This window comes from Plasmodium cynomolgi, chromosome 8 (genome assembly GCF_000321355.1).
Source record: "Plasmodium cynomolgi strain B DNA, chromosome 8, whole genome shotgun sequence".
Lineage (NCBI taxonomy): Eukaryota > Apicomplexa > Aconoidasida > Haemosporida > Plasmodiidae > Plasmodium > Plasmodium cynomolgi.
Genome location: NC_020401.1, coordinates 113,942 through 136,985, shown reverse-complemented (window position 1 = coordinate 136,985; position 23,044 = coordinate 113,942). Strand labels below are relative to the sequence as shown.

The following is a 23,044-nucleotide window of genomic DNA, read 5'->3' as shown; positions in this document are numbered from 1 at the left end:
TTTTTTTATATACCCCAATTTATATGAACCACAGGACAACTGAAACGATTCCATACAGAATTGCAAAATGTAATCCATACATAAAAGCGATGGTCATCTCTGATACTTCACACGAAATTAAGCAGAGGGGGACGTCAAAATATACGTATAGACAGGCCAAGGGTAAAAATGCCACTTTCTTTCAAAGTGCATAAAAGCGTGCGTAAAAGCATCGCCAAGGTGACTGCGAAGGGGATTAAAAATAAACAAATGATCCAGTTGGAAATTACAAAATCAGTAGCTACCTGGTTCGGTTTTAACTTTTCTTTTTTTCACTAATGTTTATACGCTTTTTGCATGTATGTACATATTTGCCGCTGCATAACTGCTGAAAGACCACTAAAGGAGAGACATCCCCCCCCACCACCCCCACTGTGATATGTTTTGCCCCATTTTGCATACATCACCGTTCCGTGCTTTTTTATTTCCTTGTCGTTTTTCTGTTGTGTCTTTTGTTTCGAAATGTCGTGACGACATTTCTCAAAAAAGCAGCATTTCGAAAAGCTTTTAACGATATAGCGTGCTGTTATTTTAGCCATGATGATTAATTTATTTTTTTTTTCTTCATTTTTATCATTCGCTTTTTAGCACGTTGATTACTTTTACAAATATTCTACATTACCAGTATGGCGCCCTTTTTGCAGTTACGCGGTGGGTTTACGCTTAACGGGGGGGGAACCAAAATATTTGCAAAATTTTCACGTTGACGTATGCAACAACGTTAAATGGCATGTTCATGGTATGTTATTGGAGGTACATTGTCGCGGTTACGTTGTTTTTTTTTTTTTGTGGCAGTAAAAATTTTAAAGTTTTATTTATATATCCATTCATGTTCTATCACTTTGTGAAGCAGATGATGATCGCCCTGCATCGAAGTTGGGCTTCCTTTTGCTTCAATTTGTGGAGTATGCCTCACCTGGTACGTACCCCTAGTGAGCAAACCCGTGTCACCCATTTTGCATTCTGCGCCTGCCGTCTTTTGATGACATACTCTTTTGTTAAATGTTGCGTTTCATGCTATATTATTCGCCAAAGCTTACACATTTTACGTAACTCATACACGAATAGCACGTTAGATGAAGGAACTGAAGCGAAGTGGGAGTGAACAGTGCCCTTTCCGTACATGTAAAAACGTATATTGATCAACTGCTTCATTTGTGCTGGTGAGTTTTCTATTGCATTTTGAAAGAGGCAAATGAGCCATGAGCGTGAGCTGTATACCTCTGCAACTGCATACAAAATTGTGCATATTTGAACACTTTTAATGTGTGCACATTTTTCTTTAATTCGTGTATCCTGGGGAAGTTGAAACGTGTTTTTTAAGATTTCCCTTTCTGTTTTTGCTTGTGCGTAATTCTCAGCAGAGTTACGCCGTTGGGTGGGGGAGCGACAAATCGCCATGCTTGCGCGCGTAAATGTATAGTCACAGAGACACAAAGGAACACTTATCGATGGAAGCACCGATAAGGAAACATGCTTCCCCACCGCTCCATCAAGATTTTTTTTTTGAAGAAGAAGAAAACTCAAGATGGTTTCTGCTCATTGTTTGATTAAGATAACTTCAGGATTGGGTGTATAGTGGTCTTACATGCGCGTGCACGCATGAGATATACATGATTGTACATATGCCCGTACGAATGAGGCGAATGTGCTCGAAGCCATGCACTCGCTGACTCGCTCAAGCACATACACATATGTGCAATGACACAACAATGATCGAGAGAACATTCGGAGGTTCAAGTGCTTCGTGCTGAGCTTAACAAGGCAGTGTCAGCTTTTCGCGCACCTCCATCCCCTCCAAAAGTTGTTCCCTGTATCAAGCTCATAAGTAAATGAAAGTGAAAAAAGGAAAAGTAATTATGAAATGTACGATGCCTCAAGGAAAGGCACTAATGAAGCATCGCCATTTATGAAAATAATCAGTATAAAAGATGTTGGATAATGCTTGTGGCTAATCAGAGGAAGGTTGGAAAAATATGAGCAATGGAGAGAAAGTATAGGGTATCTTACGGAGGGATGGGTTATAAAACATTCCCCCCTGCATTAGCGCGGGCCACCGTGGGTCATTAGCGCGAGCCATTAACGCAGTTAATTGACACAATTATGCAACATTAATCAGTACAAAACGTTATATTATGGCAAAAGGGGCGAATTGAAAAGTAGTGTAAAAAATGAAGACAAAGGATTTTATTTGTCACGAGCATTTTTTCCCTTGATCTGTGGATAACACTTTGAGCATTTTTCATTACGTTCGAATATTTTGCTTTACATTTGTTTAAAAAAATTCCTATATATGTAAATGTTATTAATTACATTTTTTTTTTTTTTTTTTACTCTTCGCTTTTGTTTTATTTTATTCAAAATTTTTTCCTTGTATGAATTTTTTCCCGTGTGTTGTGTTCCGCGTGTAATTTTATGAAGTTGGGTTTGCGGCAAAAATACATTTATACCATCCGCGAAAAAATTTCCTACGCAGTTGCGAAGAACAGAAGTCATTTTTACACAAGGGTGTCAAAGAGGATGTTACAAAATGCGCCGAGTAACCTTTTGGAAAATGCGATTAAATGCGGGATGTTTGCCCAACCTTGGAATATAAAGGGACAAAAGGAAAAAGAAATTTTTTTTTTAATTTTTGCAGGCAGAGGAATTTACGGTCAATTTTGGGATAGGCACTGATTAACAAGGAACACGTTTTATTAGGACCAACTTGTGCCAATAGGAAATTCAGTAAGGAAGTCCGATGGCGATCTGTAATAAATGAGTAATCATGGGACATTGTCATATCTATGGAGGAAGAAGAAAATGGGGAAAAAAATAAAAATAAAATTTAAGAAACCGTAAAAAAATTCTTAGCAATTTTAAAGGCTTCAAAATTTTATTCGAAAATTTTGGTAAGGAATATAATACCCAAATGTAAAAGCTCATGAAGTTAGTAGCAGTTTTCTGTAAGTAACACAGTACGAGGGATTAGTACATTTTGTGCGCCTGTTGTAGCCCCCCCCCCCCCCCCCAGGATGATATAATTTTCCAGCCTATAGTACTGGGGGATAATATATTTTTCAGAATTTACTATACAAGCGTTTGATCATATTTTGTCAGCATATAACTACCTAGGGATGACTATTTTTGCTGCCCATAATAATAAGGGTTTTTTTTTTGTTCTGCATATAATAACAAGGGATGACTTTTGCCCTCGCACCTTTTTAACACCAGGGGATGATTTTTTCCCCGCACCTTTTTAACACCAGGGGATGATTTTTTCCCCGCACCTTTTTAATACCAGGGGATTATTTTTTTTTTTTAATTTTTGTAGGCAGAGGGACTTGCTATAAATTTTTTGATTTGTACTGACTGACCAGAAACACGTTTTATTAGGACAAACTCGTGCCAATGGAAATTCAGTAAGCAAGCTATTAGTGATTTGTATTAAATGATTCATTATGGGACATTTTCATACTTTTTGGGGAGGAAAATGGGGAAAAAAATGAAAAAAATGAAAAAAAAAAATTTTAATTTGATTTGGTCGTGAATGGAGCTTATGCCTATGAAGTGGCCAATCGTTGGAAGTAGATTATGCCTTAGAGGCTGTAATGCCTGCTTTATTACAGTCAATTGGTGTTTTAAAAATTCGCATTACTTTTTCCAAGCAATAAAATATATTTGTACGTCGGGGTCCGAATGGAATATATATATATATATATATGTGTATATTTTAGTACCCATCAGATAGGTGAAAGCGTTTATGCCCCATATATATGGGATTGAGGAAACACCTCGCAAAGTGTAGAAGGCACATAAAAAAAGGAACGGAGAAGAATGATTTTACTTAAGGCACATCAGGGGTGCAGCCTGCGAATATAGTTTTTATACATGTGGTAATTACAGCACGGTGATTATTTTACGCTCGTCAAGTGTTTTCCCTTTAAGAAAAGTGGAGTAGTAGCGATAGAATGCTGTAGTAATTTTACGGGCTGTATATTTGTACAATACATAAAGGAAACTGTATATAGGGAAATCAGTATAACCTCCTCCCTGCGCGGCTAATCCAGGTAATCAAACCAGGCGGATGTCTCAGAGCACGCAGTGAACTATTATATTATTACATTAGGTTATTTCCGTTTACCCTAACTAATATATAGCATGGTCGCTTTTTCCCGTTAAAAATCTGCTGAGGGAAGGCCTGTGCCAATTATATGCTGTGCTGCGTAATGTTACCGCGTGTAAATTATTTGCAGGTCGTTTAGCCGCACCAGAGGAATATAAGCCATATGAATATATGAATGTATAAATACATGTAGTACATATGGACGTTATGTGTGGAGGGCCACAAAGCGCACTCGTGATAATTACGCCGTTATTGTAGCGCTCATTTTTGAGGCGCTTGTCATTTCGGAAGGTCGAATAAAAGAATGAGCCACTTGTTCCATAGCGGGATGTGAAAATCTCGCGGGGTGCATTAGGTGGAGTATATATAATATTCTCTATATAGGTATATACATATGTATATTATATAGGTATGTATATAGGTATATATATAGAATATTATATATACTTCACATAACGCACAGATGGTGATGCTGGGCAGTGAGCACTCATCACTCATCATAACCTGAAACATAGATAAAAATCAATTTTTTGCATATATTAAATCGTGGCACATATAGTGCATATATGTTACAGTGTATAACTACTACTTTTGGACGACCACGGGACGTCACAGTGTGAGCAGAAGTATATGTGTATATTTGCAGGTGTATGTTATATTATACCCAAATAGAGCAATTACGGCTATGCTCGCTTTGTGGCGTATTCCTCAAGTGTGAAGTTTAAAGTTAGAACAACCTTAACGATGGATGTCTTGGTTCCTACAGCGATGAAGGCCGTAGCAAAATACGATAGGCAATGAAGCTTGCTTACTTTTGTATCTCTGCAAATCATCATCAGAATGCTGAATGTAAACTACACTCTCAAGAGAAGAGGCTTTCTTACCCCAAAAAGGGGCCTCTAAAATTGGTAGTACTTCTATTATTTTTAAGAAATTTATTTATAAATTTCGCTTACTGAAGTATGGATTTGCGGCAACTGTGCAAAATGAGGCTCCTTCTGTGTATATGTATGTATATATTGATGGAGCTGATTGTGCGGGAAACGAGGGAGGATCTCTACATTTGCCCATAAACGATCGGATAGATTTCGAGACGCTAAAAATGTTCCTTGTTACAGAGCATGATAGAAACCTTACTTGATAAGTCTTTGTGTTGCGGTTCAATATTGGATACCACTTGTAGAGATATACACGTGCAGAATTTACTTTGTGCGTATGAATCAACAGTAGGTTTTTGCCAAAGGAGGGGAAGATAGGGTGCCTTGCGATAAAATTTATTGTAAGGTATGTGTGTATTTTCCTTCTTTCGCATTTATCCGAAGAGGATTTCCTTCGTGTGTCGTGAATTGGCCACAAAATAGCCCGAGGGTGGCCGGTGCGTTATAAGTACATGCTTGCATATGTATGTATGTCTCCTTATTGCGAGCCGGTTTCTTCAGGCTATGAATTTTTCTTAACCGTGTGCCCATTTAACTTCGGTATAAATGGATGGACAGTTATAAAAATTCATCATGGGTAGAGGAAGATGTTAAGATGTTAAAGTAATACTTGCCCGCAGACTTGCTTTTTTTATTCAGGTGTGTTTTACTCTTGAGTAGAAGCATTTCTCTGCACGGTAGGGGTAGTAAATATTAATATATATATATGGACACTCATGTATATATATTTATTTTACAGTGTATTATTTTGGGTCTATATATTTTCCTCTCTCGTGATATAGGTTTTGCGTGTGGGTATTTGTAGCAGCCTATGTGCACTACCTATAAAACATATTTTCAGTATTAAAGGATAAAAAACATAATAGAAGAGCAGATCCGCCGAATTTAAACATATATAATTAAGCGGAAGAAAAGAAAATAACAATGATTCCTTTAGTAACGGCGAGTGAACAAGGAACAGCTCAAAAAGGAAAATCCCTTAGTTTGTGCAAGCTTACTTTGGGAATTGTCATGTTGAGTAATCTTCCAATTAATGATTTAGCATTTAAGCGAAGTGAGCAGGAAAGCTCCCCCTAAGAGGGTGAAAGGCCCGTAGTTTATTGCTTTACTTTTTTTGGAATTTTACTTGTAGAGTCGTGTTCTTTGAGATTGGAGCACAAATGTGTGTGATACATTTCACATAAAGCTAAATATGTGTAGGAGACCGATAGCAAACAAGTACCGTGAGGGAAAGATGAAATAGTACTCAGGAATGAGCCATTAAATAGTACCTGAAATCGTTAAGATGGAACGGATTAAGAGAGAAAGAATAGTAAAGTGGGGAAATGATTCTTCGGAATTATTTTTCTTCTTTATTGTAAAAAGGATTATCAGTGAATGGGGATAGCAGAAACGAAGCCATATATAAATACCGCATATATGAAGCCAGACACGCAAGAAATTGTGATCTCTGTACTTTAAAGCTGTTGCCCCCTAGATTTTCGGATTTAGGTCAAGGCAATACGACGGTTTACTTGATTTTCCCCCCTGGAAAGTTACATATCCTATTTACTGAGGAAGCATTTAAATAGTAAAAAATTAAGTGAGGGACTCTTTTTTTTACCTTTTGCGATAATCCTAACTTTTGTGAGCTTTCTTAACCCACCCGTTTTGAGACACGGACCAAGGAGTCTACCAAATATGCGAGTGTACACGATTACAGCTAAACGACCTTATCATTTTTTTGTACGCGACGGCATATTTTGTATATATGCAATTTGTAGAATGCGGGAGAGACTTATCATATTTTCTCCATGGCATACAATACCGGTGGCAGCCATTGTTATATGCTGTACCGAGTAAGAGCATATTTGATAGGACCCGAAAGGCTTTGAACTAAGTGTGGTGAGACTGAAGTCAGTCGAAAGTCTGATGGAGGGTCGAATTGATAACGATGTAAGAATCGTTCATTTCAACTGCATTTAGGGGTGAAAGACTATACGAAAAGCCTAATAGCTGGTTATTTTCGAAGGATCTCTCAAGATCGCTGGAGTTTGCAGCAATATGCGCAGTTATTCATTTGAGAAGGTGAGTATTTTGCAACCTCTTGTATGCAAATGCGCGTATAAGAGAGTTACAATATATATACTTCTGGCATGAGACCAATGGATCGTATTCGGTTTCGAGGGTTACTCCGCTTGCGGGGTGACGCTTCGTTGCTGGGACGACTTCTCTCTCGATTTTCCGAAATGTACTATAAGGAAAATGTGAACATAGTTTGACATTATGTTGTACGTCATTCCTTTTATGGCGCCTTCTCTGAATTAATGATAACTCCAAGTGGACCATTTCCGGTGAGAGGAAATGGCTATGAGGGTTCAACCTAACGCCTGGATAAGGTGCCTAAATGTTCGCTCATTAGATCCGATAAAAAAAAGGTGTTGGGTCATAATGACAGCAGGACGGTACTCATAGAAGTCGAGATCCGCTAAGGAGTGTGTACCAACTCACCTGCCGAGTGAACTTGCCCTGAAAATGGATGGCGCTAAAGCGGAATACCGATACCAGGCCATAAAAGGATAAGAAAAAGAGCTTCTTTTTTTAGAATCCTTTTATGAGTAGAAAATCGTGGGGTTTTGTGTCGAAGCGAAATACGTGAGTTTTCGTGGAACATATCCCTAGTGCAGATCTTGGTGGAAGTAGCAAATATTCAAATGAGAACTTTGAAGACTGAAGTGGAGAAGGGTTTTTTGTTAACTGTGTTTGTACAAAAGTTAGCCGCTCCTAAGAGACAACCGAAGGGTTTGAAAATGGCCGGGAAAAGGGATTACACAATGTATGCATATATATGTGCTTACATATGTATATACATATATTCATATGTATGCCACACATGTAGGCATACATTGTGTCTTTCTGGCCCCCCTAGCCTACTCGAAAGGGAAACAGGTTAATATTCCTGTGCCATACGAATGGTATATAAAACATAACGTTCAGGGTTTTTTTTTCTAAAAAAAAACAGAAAGGTGGTAACACAAATAGCAAATGAACTCCTTTACATAGGCCTTACATTCGAGGTGCGTTTTCTTTGCACTTAACTTTGCGGCAAACCTCGGAGTAACAATTTACTTGGAGAAGAGGTATGCTGAACCTGCATATCGGGGAAAAGGTGTACATGGGAATCTTGGTTCTTCTGTGCAGTTCTTCTCCGACCTTTGTAGTAATAGTAATTCTTTTAACGGAATTATTCGAAAGCGTAAGGACTATCCTTGAAAAAAGGAGGGAACAAGTAAATTTTGAAAATAGGGGATAAATTCCCGTTCCAGCGGAGAATTATCTTCCTCTTTATTTTCATATATGCTGAATACCATTGTTGTGCGTACCGAATAACCGCATCAGGTCTCCAAGGTTAGCAGCCTCTGGTTAAATAGAACAATGTAAGTAAGGGAAGTAAGACAAATTGGATCCGTAACTTCGGGATAAGGATATGGCTCTGATGATACTAAGCGAAGTTCATGATGGGGTGGTTAGTTATCGTATAGGTCTGGGGAGAAGAGGCGGGTATATATATAAAGGCTGTTCTGGATGATTTTTCATCTGTTCATACTTTGTATGTATGCTCGTTTTCTTCAACCCTACTATATATATTTCTTTCCCCCTTTCTTTCGTACTGCGAAAATTATGGTATTTTCTATTTAAGTGCATTGCACCAGCGTGTCTTAAATGGGGGATGCCATGACCGACGTAGATATATACAGTATCAAATCAGAACTGAAACTGACAAGAGGAATTTGACTGTTTACGACATAGCACTGTGAACGCCCTCACAGAGTAAGGTATATGTACATGTATGCGTAAAATGTATATATGTTTATGTATACGTACTCTTTTGGAGCATCCTTGACGCAGTGTGACATCTGCCCAGTGCTTTTGAATAACCCAGAGTAGCTGTAATTCAATAAATGCACAGGTAAATGGCGGAAGTAGTTGCTACAGCTTCTAATATTAGCCAAGTGTTTCGTCATTATGTGTGCTCTCTGATTCTTGCCATGGGCTTATAGTACTATGATGCATAGGGTATGTGGGCCAGGTGTTCTATCTGGCTCCCCATGCCTTATGTCGTAATATATTATACCTATGGCTGAGATGACGGCTTGGCACTTTTAATAATGAAGATCACTTAGAGCAGATAAACAAAATTCCTGCTGTCCCTACTTGCAATCTAGCGAAACCACAACCAAGGAGTACAGGCTTGGTTAAATCAGTTGGGTCATAGAAGACCTTATTTAACTCGACTCCAGGTAGGCTCTGTAAAAAGGCTTCCGATTGTGTAGCATAAGTGGGAGCGGAATTCTGAAAAATGTTTTCGCGCAAGTGAAATACCACTCCATCCAAAGTCTTTTTACTCATCCTTTAGTGTGGGTATCAAAGGAGCACATGTGCGTATGTATGTATGTGCGTATGTATGTACGTATGTATGTATGTATGTATGTATGTACGTATGTACGTATGTATGTATGTATGTACGTACGTATGTATGCTCCTCCCCTTAATAGCATTTTATGGAGACACAGCCTAGTGGGGAGTTAATTTACAGCGCCGCTATATTTGCTTTTCATCTTTTGTTTCGATAAAGGGTGGAAGTATAATGTGCGAATGTAGTTAGCAGACTCAAAGAGAACAGAAATCTCTTGTAGACTTTGCAATATAAGAAATGTCTGTTAAGGTTATTCTCCTTCTTATGGGGGAGTTGTATGGCCTGTAATTATCACCTCCTTATTCCTGCGAAAACGTCATGGTGGGTCATACGGATATATACGCATATGCATATGTATATATGTACATACGTGCACACGTATATATGCACATGCGTATATACCCGTATGTCCTTCCATATAATGTGCAAATAAGGAGCGATAGGAAAAGGGTTATAATAGGGATAACTTTCTTGCGGCCGCCGAGCGACTTTAGCGACGTAGCTTTTTGACCATTTTGTAATAATCAGCATTTCCTATCATTGGGACGAAGAAGTCCCAAAGTGTCGGATTGTTCAACCGCTAACAGGGAACGTGAGCTGAGTTTTGGCAGTCATGAGACTTGCCTAGTTTTTAACCTACTGATGAAAATTGTTAAATTAATAACGCATTGATAATGTGACGGTAATCCAACTCAGTACGAGAGGATAAGTTGGTTCAGACATTTGGTATAGGAATTGGTTGACAAGCCAGAGTTCCGAAGCTACGTCTGTTGGATGATAATGGCTGAATACATCTCAAGCCAGAATCCATGCTGAATAAACATTACTGTAAGCGTGTTCTGTATAATTTGGCTTTTCATATGTTTTGCTTTATAAGCAAACTGGAAAAAGAATACATATATGTTTCCTTACTTTTTGTAGGACAACCATATATTAGTAACCCATCAGCCAAGGTATTCCTCAAAGTTCGAAGAAGGGAGGGGGTAGCATTTCATTAGAGCGATCGCCGCTATCTATGGTAGAAGCAGCTATGTTCAATTTTTTCCAAACTGTAGAGTGACATTGAGATTCCTTTTGCAGTGTGGTAGAATGAGCGGTTTGTGTTGTACTCATGCTCCCGTATTACTTTTTAAAATACGGTCGAGAGAGGTGAACACCGGGTTGCCCTTTTTTCCATTTTTCAGCCGCTTGATCCCAAGATGCTATGTACCTCTTTCCTTTTGAAGACTGCGAAGAATACTTTTGATCATAATTTTGAAAATGCAGAATGCAATTAAAAAATGCCTGTAGACGACTCGAATTCCCCCTGGTGCTGTAAACATGAAAGTAAATCTCATTTTACGATCTGTTGAGGCTTATCCAGGGGTGTTTCATTTTTTATACCCAAGTATTAGCGCACTTTTTTACTATTTGCGTATGCGCATATGTATGTTCCTATGAACTGCATATGGATGCATAAATAATACACCCTACAAGTTTAAGTAAATCAACCTTTTGCTCATATGTGTTCCTTTCGCAGGAACGACCGTTCGCCGTGCGGCCCCCAAGCCTACGTGCACCGTGTGCGTGATTGCCTTAGGATGTGTTTAGGATGTACGTGGTATATGCGTGGGAGTATATACGAGGTAGTATATACGTGCGGTAGTATATGCGTGTGGTAGTATATGCGTGGTAGTATGTATGAGGTAGTATATGCGTGGGAGTATATGCGTGAGAGTATATGCGTGGGAGTATATGCGTGGGAGTATATGCGTAGTAGTATATATGAGGTAGTATATACGAGGTAGTATATGCGTGGTAGTATATTCGTGGTAGTATATGCGTGGTAGTATATTCGTGGTAGTATATGCGTGTCATGTACTTAGTACGTATGTGGGCACATGGCCTTATATACGTGCTTGTATATTGTATATATGTACCTATGTGCTTAGGAATATTGCCTTATGAATGTACTTATGTATGTGCTTCTATGTACTAATGTATGTTCTTGTATGTACTTGGTATGTGCTTTTATATGTGCTTGTATGCAATTATGTACATACTTGAATATATGGCTGTGTGCGAGCTTTTATTACTTATGAATGGCCGTACGCATGTACCCATTACTTATGTTATGTGTTTGGTTATATGGGTTTATGCCTATATATAGCCCTTCAGTATATGTGCTTTTATATGCACTGAAGCATGGGCGTTTGTTTGTGGCGTTGCATGTGAACTTACGTATTCATCTGCGGATACATTTACCCTTACGCGTGAAATTATGCATGCACTTGTATATGCCCCTATATCTGTGCTTATACATGCACGTATTTTTTGACCAGTGTATGCCCCCCTGCACGTGCCTCCACGTGCGTATTTAAGCAAATGCCTTAATGCTTATAAATTGCCGCATATGTATATACCATACCCTGTGTGCAACATTTGATTGCCTTAATAAAATTAAAATTGCATACTTAACTGTCACGCGAGTGTGCGCTGTTTACAAACGTGTTGGTGTAATGTAGGAGGTGAAAGAACGGGAAAAAGTAAATGGTTGTGTATGCCTGTTAATGTTTCTGGCATTTTGGTGGCGCGTTGGTACTTTGGGGTGGGGAGATTCTTCACTCATGAAGTACAAAGCTTATTGAGTGGAAAAAATTCCACAAATAATGCAGCAAAAACGGGTTTATATATATACGTATGATTATGTATCTGTGCCTTTAGCATTTTCTTTCAGGGTCAAGTCATAGTACTCAATCCCCATGGGTTCCAATTCGAAGCATGCTTGCGTAACACATATTTTTTATGTAATTTGAAAATGCAAGCATTTTTTTTCGCAACATATATATTTATTTGCGTTCATCTGATATGCATATATATAAAGGTATACACCCGCCCTATTGTGGGAATAAGAAAGTGTAAAGGTGGGGGGGAGATTAATCAATTCTTTTTTTTTTTTATGTTCATTAGGTATTCAAATGTTTAAAAAAAATGCGTTTTTTAATTCCTTGTCTTTGTAAATTTCATCATTTTTAAGGTACTTCATTTAAAAATTTCTCTCGGAAAAATTTCATGCTTTGCCTCCCACTTAGTATACAGTTCACGTGATGTATATTTAAGTCATATATTTTACATTTATTTTTATTTTTTCGTATGCGCTGGGGGTTGCACAAAATTGTTTCATAAATTAAGGGAATGACTTATATGTTCTGTTATGTGCACTCAAGTGCAGAAGTGTTATGTTTGTCACCTAATTTTTTACTTTTTCTACAAAAATGTACATATGTACGTGGGTGTTATCGTGGGGAGTGTTATTTTAACCAGCAATTTGTGAAGGTGTTTCCCTTTTTTTTTTCGTCTCTGTTTTTGCAAAATGGCCTTTTTTAAAATCACAATGAAGTGGAAGTGATTTCCCAGTAAATATAAAGGATCCACGTGGGGAGGCAAAATCACCTCATTTTTATTTAGCAATACAAACTTTTTCTCCTTTTTTTTTTTTTTTTTACTTTTAAAGAGAGTCCTTTTAAATGTATTTGACGTGTATGTGTGAAGAAGAGGCATAATTTCCTCTAAATTCCGCGAAAAAAAAATGTAAAAGTTTACTCCTATATGTAACTATAAGATGAAAATATTCGCGTTTTTAACATGTCGGATGAAAAATATCGCGGTATTTTACGAGGTGTGCTTAGAGAAAAAAAATATGCATTAAGGATTATAAGCTGAGCTGTTCCTTCTAACTGAGAGAATAGCATATCACCCCTGCGCGTTATGGTTGACACTTTTTTTTGCATCACGCAACTAGTTTCAAGGGAAAGCACATTATTTTAACACCAAAGTTAGTTTCTAAGCTTTGGTCATTTCTTGATATATAAATATAAGAAAAAATATATGTTCGTACTTGAGAAAAAATGATGTAGAAATGGTTTTCAAATTGTTTCTTATATTTTCATTTTAAAGGAAGCAAAAAAAAAAAAAGAAAAAAAGAAAAAAAAGCGGTCCTTTGTTATTCATATGTAAGCGAAAGTGCCAAATGGAAAATATAAAATATCTCTATATAGCAACAGAATTTTGAAAATTATGAGATGCGTAGTGCACACAAGTGGTAACTTATAAAGTGCGCGTGTGTTCAGTCCTCATTTTGGTTACACTTTAGGAGCATAAGAAGTACAAAAAAATAAGAATTATGTACGATAAATTTCCCTATTTGATAATTTTATTTGTTTCCCGAATTTAGAGAAATGCTCTGCGTAAGAGTATTTTTTTTTTTTTTAATGCATATGTTAACCAAAAAATTTTTGAAGTCAACTGCGTGTGAGAAACCTTTTACAATAAAATCTTATGTTAGTGCGTAAAAAAATTTCTGTTCCATATTTTTTCGCCTGCGCGCTTTGTCCAGCCATGTTAAGGTAATACATTACCTTTTTTACGACGCTGCGGAAAAGCAGTTACAAATGTGAATCATCGTAAACATGATGGAGCTAGCTGAGGGGTGAAAAGGAAAGAGACTCGGCAATTTTTGCCGCGCTGTTTAAATTGTATACATGCACATTGATTTTTATTAACCGACATATATGTACATAAATATATGCACATTTAGCAGTTAATATGCATGTGCGTTTTTTTAAACAATATTTGGAAATTTAATTTTTATGTTTTACGGAAAACAAACAAACAAAAAAAGTAAAAGGGTGGGGGGGAGCAAAGGAAGGTAGTATACTATATATACCCTTTCCGCAAATACTAAACAAACTGTAAAGGAATTTTAAACAAATTATGAAGGCGAACAAATAAATAAGAGTATCGATGAGCATATGGGGATACACTTATCAAAAAATAAATATATTAAGTTAAAAGCTAACTTAATTTAACGAATTAGCGTTACGCTTTTGATACATGGGATAAAGCATAATTTACAAAGAAAGGGCGATTTCCGCGATCGTCACGGTTGCAGTGGATGCGTCTACGCCGTAACATGTGCCACATGCTACCTGCTACCTTTGTTCGTGCTCATGGGGGTTCACTGAGCGTGGATCCCCTTGCACTATTTTTATGCTTACCTTTTTTGTTTTAAATGTTATATGACAAAGTGTAACGTTCCAAAATATAAATCTAATGCGAGCTAAAAACCATCGTTTTGTGCATCCCCTTTTTTTGACAGCATATGGTAGGGGCATTATATTCGCTCCCTTTAGAACTTTCCATTTCATATGTACGCAACTACAGGGACTGGCTGCGCGACTTCCGCATACATGTCGATTAAGTAACAAAGTACTCGGGCTTGTAAGAACATATTTAACTTTCCAAATTCTGTTTGTTAGTTTGATTATCAGTTTGATCGTCAGTTTTATCACTATTTTGCTGTGCATTTTTTACATCCGTTTTTTCCCCTCTTGGCGCGTCTCGCTCTCCAGCCTGTTCCCGTTCCTTTGACGCATTCGTCAAGATCATCCACTTCTTCTCCGCGAGCCATTTATTTTTCAGGGAATCCATATATTCCTCCAAATTATCGAACTTTTCCTGCTTCCACTTATCCCAATTTAACCAGCCATCGCCTTGCAAATTCATAATTTTTTTTTCCTTTAGCCAGTTCCTTATCTCGGTGATTTCCAATTCATTTCTTCTAATCCATTTGATCCATTCCTTTTTCTCTTTGCGTTGAAAATATTTTGCCCATTTCCGAGTTTCCCATTCTCCCCACTTTTCTTCTTCGTGAACTTTCCATTCTTGTGACATCCATTCGGTCATTTTTCTTGATTTCCATTTATCCCATTGGGTACGTATCCAATGATAATACAATTTTTCATACGAATCTATGAGGTCAATCCATATTTGCTTACTATACGGTTTCCAATTTGTGTCTAACCACTTACTCCACTGTTCTTCATTTTCCAAATCTTTTAACCTAACTATACCCTCATTAATATCTTTCAGAGTGTTTATATTCCATAATTTCCATCTTTCCTTTATCCTATTCAGGATATTTTCAAATACTACATTTTTCTGAAGAATCCACTGGTTGTTATCATTCGCTAGTGAAATTTTCCAGGCATTGTATTCTTTTTCCAAATTGTTTTTCCAATTTTGAAATTGTTGTATTTTCCATTCCTCCGAGTGTTCTTCTATTTTTGGTTTTTCCGAATCCTCTTTTCTGTTACCTTCTTTTTTTTCTCCTTGAGATGGCTGTGTTTTAGCTCCTAATAATTTTTTCTTAATCGTATTCGTTTGTGAGTGTATTTTTACCTTCAATGGGAATATAGCATTGTCCATAAATTTTTGGAAATGGGACTTTGCAGCCGGTTCCGCTTCTTCTACGTCGGGTGTCACTTTTTTTTCGATTGCTGCATTGGGAGTTTTCTTGGCAGCTTTCGCGGGAGGTTTTTCTCTTGTTTGTGCTGGAGGGTTTTTTATTGTTTGTGCTGGAGGTTTTTTTCTGTTTGTGCTGGAGGTTTGTTGGTTCCTAAGTTGGGATCCCCTTTGAATATTACCTTAGTCGCTTTCTTTGCTTCTATGCTAAGTGATTTATTTGTTGTCACGTTAGGCGATTTATTTGCTGCCACGTTAGACAATTTATTTGTTGCCACGTTAAGCGATTTATTTGTTTCCACGTTTGGCGATTTTTTTGTTGCCACGTTTGGCGATTTTTTTGTTGCCACGTTTGGCGATTTTTTCGTTATTGTGTTTGGAGAGTTTTTAGATTCAATGATTGGCGATTTTTTAGATTTAATGATTGGCGATTTTTTAGATTCAATGATTGGCGATTTTTTAGATTCAATGATTGGCGATTTTTTAGATTCACTGATTGGCAATTTTTTTTTCATCAGATTAAATAACTTTTCGCTGGTTACGTCGGGGCAGGTTTCGTTATCTATGTTACCTTGACTAGGTGTAATTATCTTAGAAAATTTGGATCTAGTTTGTGTTGCAATTTTCAATTTTGGGAGTTTTGCAAATTTGTGTTTTGTTAAATGTATAAATTTTTTTCTTTCGAATTTGGAAAAGCTATCTCCCGGAACATTTGAACATGTATGGCCATCTATTTTTGCAAATTTTTCGTTTGTTATGTTTGGAAAATATTCGCTCCTTACGTGAGAAACAATTTGGTCCGTTATGTTAGAATTAGTTCCATTTTCTATGTTTTCAAAATTTGGGATTACAATTTGATCGACAATTTTGTTTGTTCGGTTGTAATCTTTATCGTTGGATGAATTTGCGCTCGTATCATTTTTTTTAATTTCCTCAAAATCGATGTATGACGAGTCATGGTATCTACGAAGTTCCCTTTTACTGAAGGAGTTCTACAAAAGGGGAATTTTAAGGCAAATCGTAAGGTGCGTTGCTATGGTTACTACATCGATGGAATTGTTTTTATTATTGCAGTTTTTCGGTTTGAATGTATCGGCTACGTAGAGAGGGCCATGTAGATGTGAGCGCGGGTACAGCTACAGCTTTGCAAAATGGACAGAAATATAACAAGGATGTGTGCCATGAGTGTACGTATGTACAGATAAAAACTCTTGTGCATAGTATACTTACCTTGTTAATAACGCACGTTAAGCCATAGTGTAAAACAAAAGCCATTGCAATACACATGTAGTATAATGAAGAATTGGGGTTACTTCCTCCATTCATTTCCAGATCCTTGGAGAAAAGTAAGCTATATGAAGCAAATTCCTTTTTTATAAAATCATCATTTTTGGGAAGAAGCCAATTTTCCTCCAGACGTTCAAACATTGTATTAAAAAAAAAAATTTCAATGAAAATACAATATTTTTATTATTTCTACTAAAAAATATATTCCGGTGATAACATTTCGAGCAACTGCAAAATGGGGGCTTTCCTAGACAAGCCAATAACAACAAAAGGAAGAATAAGCAGGGGGGACGGAGCTAACATCGGATAAAAATGAAATTAACAAACGGGTACACTGCAAAGATGGGCCATCGTAAAAACGGAGAGGTGCAAGGACGCACAGATGAGACGGGCTAGAGCCATAAAAGCTAAAAATCATAAACCGAAGAGAATAAAACGAAAGGTATTCACAAAAAAGTACAAAACGAAAAAGGCATAAAGCGAAAAAGGCGCAAAACTAAAAAAGCAAAAAAAACAAAAAAAAAATTGGAAGGAACCCAAAAAGGTGAAAAAAAATATATAGAGAGGTACTATACCGTTGCTCTTGTACACGCTAAATTTTCATTTGCTGTACTTTTTATTTTTGTTAAATTTTCTTCAAAAAAAAAATTATATATATAAAATTAACAAAAATCAAGCTTCTTTCTATTGGGACATAAACCCCTCTTTTTTATGTTTTTATATTTATACCAAAAATTTATATAATATAAAATTCATAGTATCAGCGATTGTAAACAAATTTATTCTGCTATAACGCACAGAAGTGAAAAAAAAAACGTTGGGGGTCTTTTTGCGGAGGAGCAATTATATTGTTTGCTAATAATTTGTAGTAAAAAATGAATTGAAAACGTTTTACCTCTTTTAGCTTCTATGCACAATATATATATAATGCATAATGTATTTTTTTTAAATAGATTTGTTGCTGCTTCTCTACCTTAAATTTTTTTTTTTTTTTGTTAATATAGAAAAGTTTTAACTCGTTCGTATAATTTTTTTCTTTCTATAGTTTATCTTTACGAACATATTTTTCACAAAGTTAAAGGTTTTGCCATTTTGTAGCAATTTTTTTTTTTTGTTCTTTTGTCAATATGGTATTAAGGCAAAAAAAAAAAAAAATTAGGATTAATAATGTGTGAGCATTGTAATATATATACCTCTTCATCTGTGAACATTTTTTACAACTAAGGAGGTGAGACTTTGTTATGAGGGTTATATTCCTGGGAGTAAACAATTAACATGAGTGTTTTTTTTTTTTTTTTCTTCTTTTTTGTGACTAATGCGTAAGTTAAAATTTTCAAATAGTTAAACTTTTCAAATAGTTAAACTTTTCAAATAGTTAAACATTTCAAATAGTTAAAAATTTCAAATAGTTAAAAATTTCAAATTGAGGTTTGTGTTTTTTTTTTTTCGTTTATCATTACTGTCACATATGCGTTACTTCTAAATGGGGGATTCATTGTTTTCTTCATGTCCACTATATCAAGTAGCTTTTGTTAATTTTCTGTTGGAAGGACTACGTTTTATGTGTACTATAAAGTTATCATCTTATGGCAGCTTTTTGAAGTTACTACATGGTTGTGCTTAAACCCTCGTTTTGCTTTCCTCTGGTTGGAGCGACATTTTTTTTGCAGTGATCCTGATGGTGAGAATGGTGGCGACTGGTGGGTGCTTCTGTGTGGCTTACGAGGGTTGCGCTTTAATGATCGCTCCGTTTATTTATTTCGACAGTTATTATTGTGTTTGTGTGTGTACTGGTATGTGGTGTTTTATGTTTGTCAATGTATATACATTTTCGCCATTCTTATGACTTGAATTAACGTTTTGCAATTGTACAAATAGAAAGGTGATGCGAAAGGGTGCAAGTAGGGCGCTAAATTAAATGCATGCAGCAAGGGGAGGTGTTCTTTGCGGCTTTCTTCATGTTGCATACGTGCGAATTAATCACATCGTGAGTGCCTAGATGAATGGTTGTCCTTCCTGCTAATATGCATAAGGAGAAAAACGGACGTTGTTAAGTTCAGATTGTACCCCTTCAAAATGTGTATAACAATTGGGGGAACTTCTTCTTTTTGCGCAATTTGGCAGTAAAACTTCAAATGTGTTATTCGAATTGGCTACTGTACATCCGCAGACGCACTTCAAACACAGCGTGCAAAACAAACCGGTTCAACGTAAATGTAAGGAAAAAGGTTTGCTGTTAAGCCAAGCCCCTTTAAAAGAAAAACTAATTGTGTTATTTCTCCCGAGGTATGCATTCAAAACGCGCTTTTGCGTTTATACGTTATTGTATAATCGGGTAAAATGTGGATGAAAGGGGTGGATGGTTAGCAAGTGCAAACAAGTTACATCGAATGGCATAAGGTAAAGCAAAATTTATATAAAAAGAGAAAGGCAGGAAAAGGGAGGGCGAAGGAAAGACACTCCTTCCAATATGTATACGTAAAAAATTTAAGCTGTCCATGGTGTAACGATTGATAAGTGAGATAACGCTTGTTAAACAATGCGTTTCCACATTTTAAGAAAAAGAAGGGTGGCGGGGGGTATGCTAATATAACTGTCATCATGGATTTATAATTGTAAATGTGTAGTTCGTTTGGTTCCGCTTTGCAAAAGCAAGCATTTTGTTTCAACAAAAAGTAATTAAAGAAAAGATGGTTGTGAAAATTTTCAACTTAAAGTAATCATAAAAGGTGAAAAAAAGGAAGAAATAATAAAAAAAAATATAACTGATTGACTTAATTGTGAATGCTCCATTTTAACTGTCAATCTTTTTGTGCAGCATAAATGAATAGGAGAAAATTGCAAAGTGTTGTAAATCAATTTGTTGATAAAATGAAAATAATGATCATACAAAAAATCAGAGTTTCCTTTAGGGCTGTTCCCCGGATACAGTTTTTTTTTTTTTTTTCTAAATGTATAAAGTTTATTTATTCATTTTTTTTTTTTCGTCCAAAAAATGTGTTATCAGCTTGGTAAAACGTTGTCGTGTTGGCGAAATAGCATTATGTATTTTTTTCCTTTTCGCGTTGAGCGGCCTAGCAATTTTACCTTCCTAGAGGGGTTAAAAATTAATTACCTCTCACGGGTGAGTTGTAAGAAGGGGTGTTATTATTTATTATTCACTACATACTATATTATATGCTGTATTCTCCCCTCTCCTCCATTTGCGCTATTCTTTTCGTGCCTATCACAGCATGATTAGAGAACAACATATTTCTTTCCGTTCTTGACTAATTCTTTATCATCGTCGGCCACTTTTTTTTCAGATTTTCTATTTTTAAATAGCTCCCTGCAGACATCCAAAACTTCTTTCTTAGTCAACTCCATCACTTCTTCGCCATTGTTGTGTAATGGGACGTATATATCGATGATGGTCAGACCATCGTTGTGTTCATTTGGGAATACGTAGGTATTTTTTTTGCTTAAATTTTCTACATCGATATCGTCTGGTAAATTTTGTTTTTTTAAATTTTCCACTTCCTCTTTATTTAATCCTTTCGCTTCGCTTCCTGACGAGCTAGCCCCATCATCATCGACATTTTTCTCTTTTTTTTCCTTCGTATCTTTTGCCTTGTTTGGTTTAACAGGGTAAAAAGCGTAGTATTCATTTTTGGATTTATTGCCTCTGCCAAGTACAGCAGGGTTTATCGTGCCGTCTGGGTTATAAAGTTCCTCGCCATCAGGAGATAGCTCTCTTATAGGCTTTCTTCTCTTTTTGCTGGAAGAGTCGCTATAGAAGTTCTGTGGTAAGAAAAATAGGGGATGGCGGGTGTGTACATGATGTGATTACGCACATGACAAGGGAAGAGTGCACATACAGGGAGAGGTGTATTATGTATACAGGAAGACATTTGTAACAGGTGAAGCTCATTCCATTCGTGTTCATCCAAATGATTGTCCCTATGCGGCATCATTACGACTCGACATAGGCCCTCTTTTTGTGCTTAACTTACCTTTTTGAAGAGGAAAAAGAGCAAAAGGCATTGCATAACAATTATACCGACAGTTATCATCGGGTTTGAATAGATCAGGCTTTGGGGAAAATTGGCCCAAAAATCTTTATGGAAAACGGCAGTGACGTCTTTATTAACATTGGGAGGTTGATATGTTTTCATGTAATTTAAATTTTTTGATGAATTCCCTTTTGCCGTACCAGCTCTGCAGTAGGACTCAGATTTGAATACGTTGTCCACGTCGAACCTTGACTTGAGTGCGGGGGGAATGTCATTTTTGTTTTTTTCTACCAAGTGCCAATCGTCGAGGCTGGTCAAGTAATCTTTCTTTCTGCCAATCCAGTCTTTGAAAAGTAAATACTCATCAGATTTACAATCTATGTTCAGTTCGTGAACGTATATATCTCTTTCGTCTAGAAACTCTTCTACTTCACCGAGTACATCTCTCAAATTTTTTGGATACTTATAAGGGGCTCTTTTAAATAGTGATAAATAATCTAGGGACTCGATTTTTTCCACCAAAGGTTTCTCTATTTCTGTTAGCCATGTTTCTTCCGGAGATGTGATGCCAAATAATTTAGCCTTGTTGAGGACAAACTCGTCTCGATTATCATCCAACCAGTAGTTTAAGTTTCTGTAAATTCCTTTGCATTTTGGCTTACTTACACTATTTAAATTATTGAAGTTACTAATAAAGTCGGAAATAACTGATGTTTTCCATTTGTTGTATTCTCCAGACATGTGGAGAAGTGGGGTTTCTTGAGCTACGCTTGGTGTTGCTTGGGCCTCCATTTTATGTTAGTTGTGTTTTTGTGTTTTTGTATTTTTGTATTTTTTTTTATTTGTGTGAATGGAACTTTTTAATTATCAAGAACGTTTACAAGTGCGAAGAAGTGAAGAGCACTTTTTGTCTTTGAAATGTGGATAAGGGGGGTAGAGGAATTACTTATGGGTGAATATTCCCTTGTTCTACTTAGCTGAATGCTTCGTCGAGGGGAGAGGACCGCTTGGGAGAGAAAGAAGCTGACAGCGGAACAAGTACAATATGCAAACACTGTACAATGTGACTGATTATCTAGTTATGATGGCTTGTAATGTTCGTCCCAGAATTAGAAACGCACGTACGTCGTCAATACATTCAAATGAGTTATGACAAAGGCACCACTAAACAAACCGGTTCACATATACATTTATATTTATACTTAAATGCTTGTCCCTTTTTTCGTTTATGAAGGCAGGAGACACGTATATCATCTTAGCTCAGATGAACAATCGCAGAGTCTGAATCTCGAGGCGGACGATCTGTACAGCAAGGTAATGGAAAACGAATGCAATATTTCTTGACAGGTAAAATTGATGTTTATTTATAATTTATGAAAAAAACAAAATAGCCATTGATTATGCATAACTGTGGACAAAATGGAGACGCAGAAGGCGACACTGCACGGTTTTGACAGAATGCGTCCATTATCGTACATATATACGTATATATGTATATTTATATATGCATATTTATATATAACGTTTATATATACATATTATTTTATATATATATTTTTTTTTTGCTAAGATGCGTTTTGTACATACGTAAATTGGGGAAAACGCTCGCAGATGCAGGTCTATAGAACTGCTACTCATATATTCGTAATATTATTTTTTAGTCTCAAAATAATTTCGCTTGGTCAGAAGCATAAGCATTTATAAATGCAAAAATATCAATCTATATATATGTACCAATGAGAAGAAAAAGGCAGTTAGTTTTTTTCTTTTCTTTTTTTTATAATTTTCAAAAAAAATATGTTGTTCCGCATAAAAAAGATAATTAATAAATATTTTTGATACGGTAGAATTTTTTTTTATTAAATTTTTACCTGTAGAAACGTTTATATTGCAAGAATTAATTTATGATTTTATTTATTGTCGTATCTATAATGGAATACTAGGT

The 23,044-nt window shown here is 36.4% G+C and overlaps 3 protein-coding genes and 2 non-coding genes across 5 annotated transcripts in view; 2 read left to right on the top strand and 3 right to left on the bottom strand.

Annotated features, from left to right (window-relative positions):
* Positions 1-578, bottom strand: part of PCYB_081170 (hypothetical protein) — a gene marked incomplete at both ends in the record, with an annotated part of 2,357 nt that extends 1,779 nt beyond the window's left edge. Inside the window, one exon of the mRNA XM_004221855.1 lies at positions 442-578. Within this exon, the coding sequence (XP_004221903.1) occupies positions 442-578 (137 nt within the window). The remainder of the gene's footprint in view (positions 1-441) is intronic.
* Positions 579-4,876: 4,298 nt separating this feature from the next.
* PCYB_081167 lies at positions 4,877-5,063 on the top strand. Its single transcript has one exon. It is a non-coding gene; the product is annotated as a 5.8S ribosomal RNA (ribosomal RNA).
* Positions 5,064-5,949: 886 nt separating this feature from the next.
* Positions 5,950-10,361, top strand: PCYB_081163. The gene has a single exon. It is a non-coding gene; the product is annotated as a 28S ribosomal RNA (ribosomal RNA).
* A 4,448-nt stretch (positions 10,362-14,809) lies between these two features.
* On the bottom strand, positions 14,810-17,248 carry PCYB_081160 (tryptophan-rich antigen; the record flags this gene model as incomplete). Its single annotated transcript, XM_004221854.1, has 3 exons — positions 14,810-15,757; positions 16,003-16,812; positions 17,051-17,248. 3 exons carry the CDS (start codon positions 17,246-17,248, stop codon positions 14,810-14,812), a joined length of 1,956 nt encoding a protein of 651 aa, XP_004221902.1.
* A 3,096-nt stretch (positions 17,249-20,344) lies between these two features.
* On the bottom strand, positions 20,345-21,891 carry PCYB_081150 (Pvstp1; the record flags this gene model as incomplete). The annotated part of the gene is made up of 2 exons (XM_004221853.1): positions 20,345-20,887; positions 21,100-21,891. The coding sequence occupies 2 exons, from the start codon at positions 21,889-21,891 to the stop codon at positions 20,345-20,347; spliced, it is 1,335 nt and encodes a 444-aa protein (XP_004221901.1).
* Between the last annotated feature and the right edge of the window lie 1,153 nt (positions 21,892-23,044).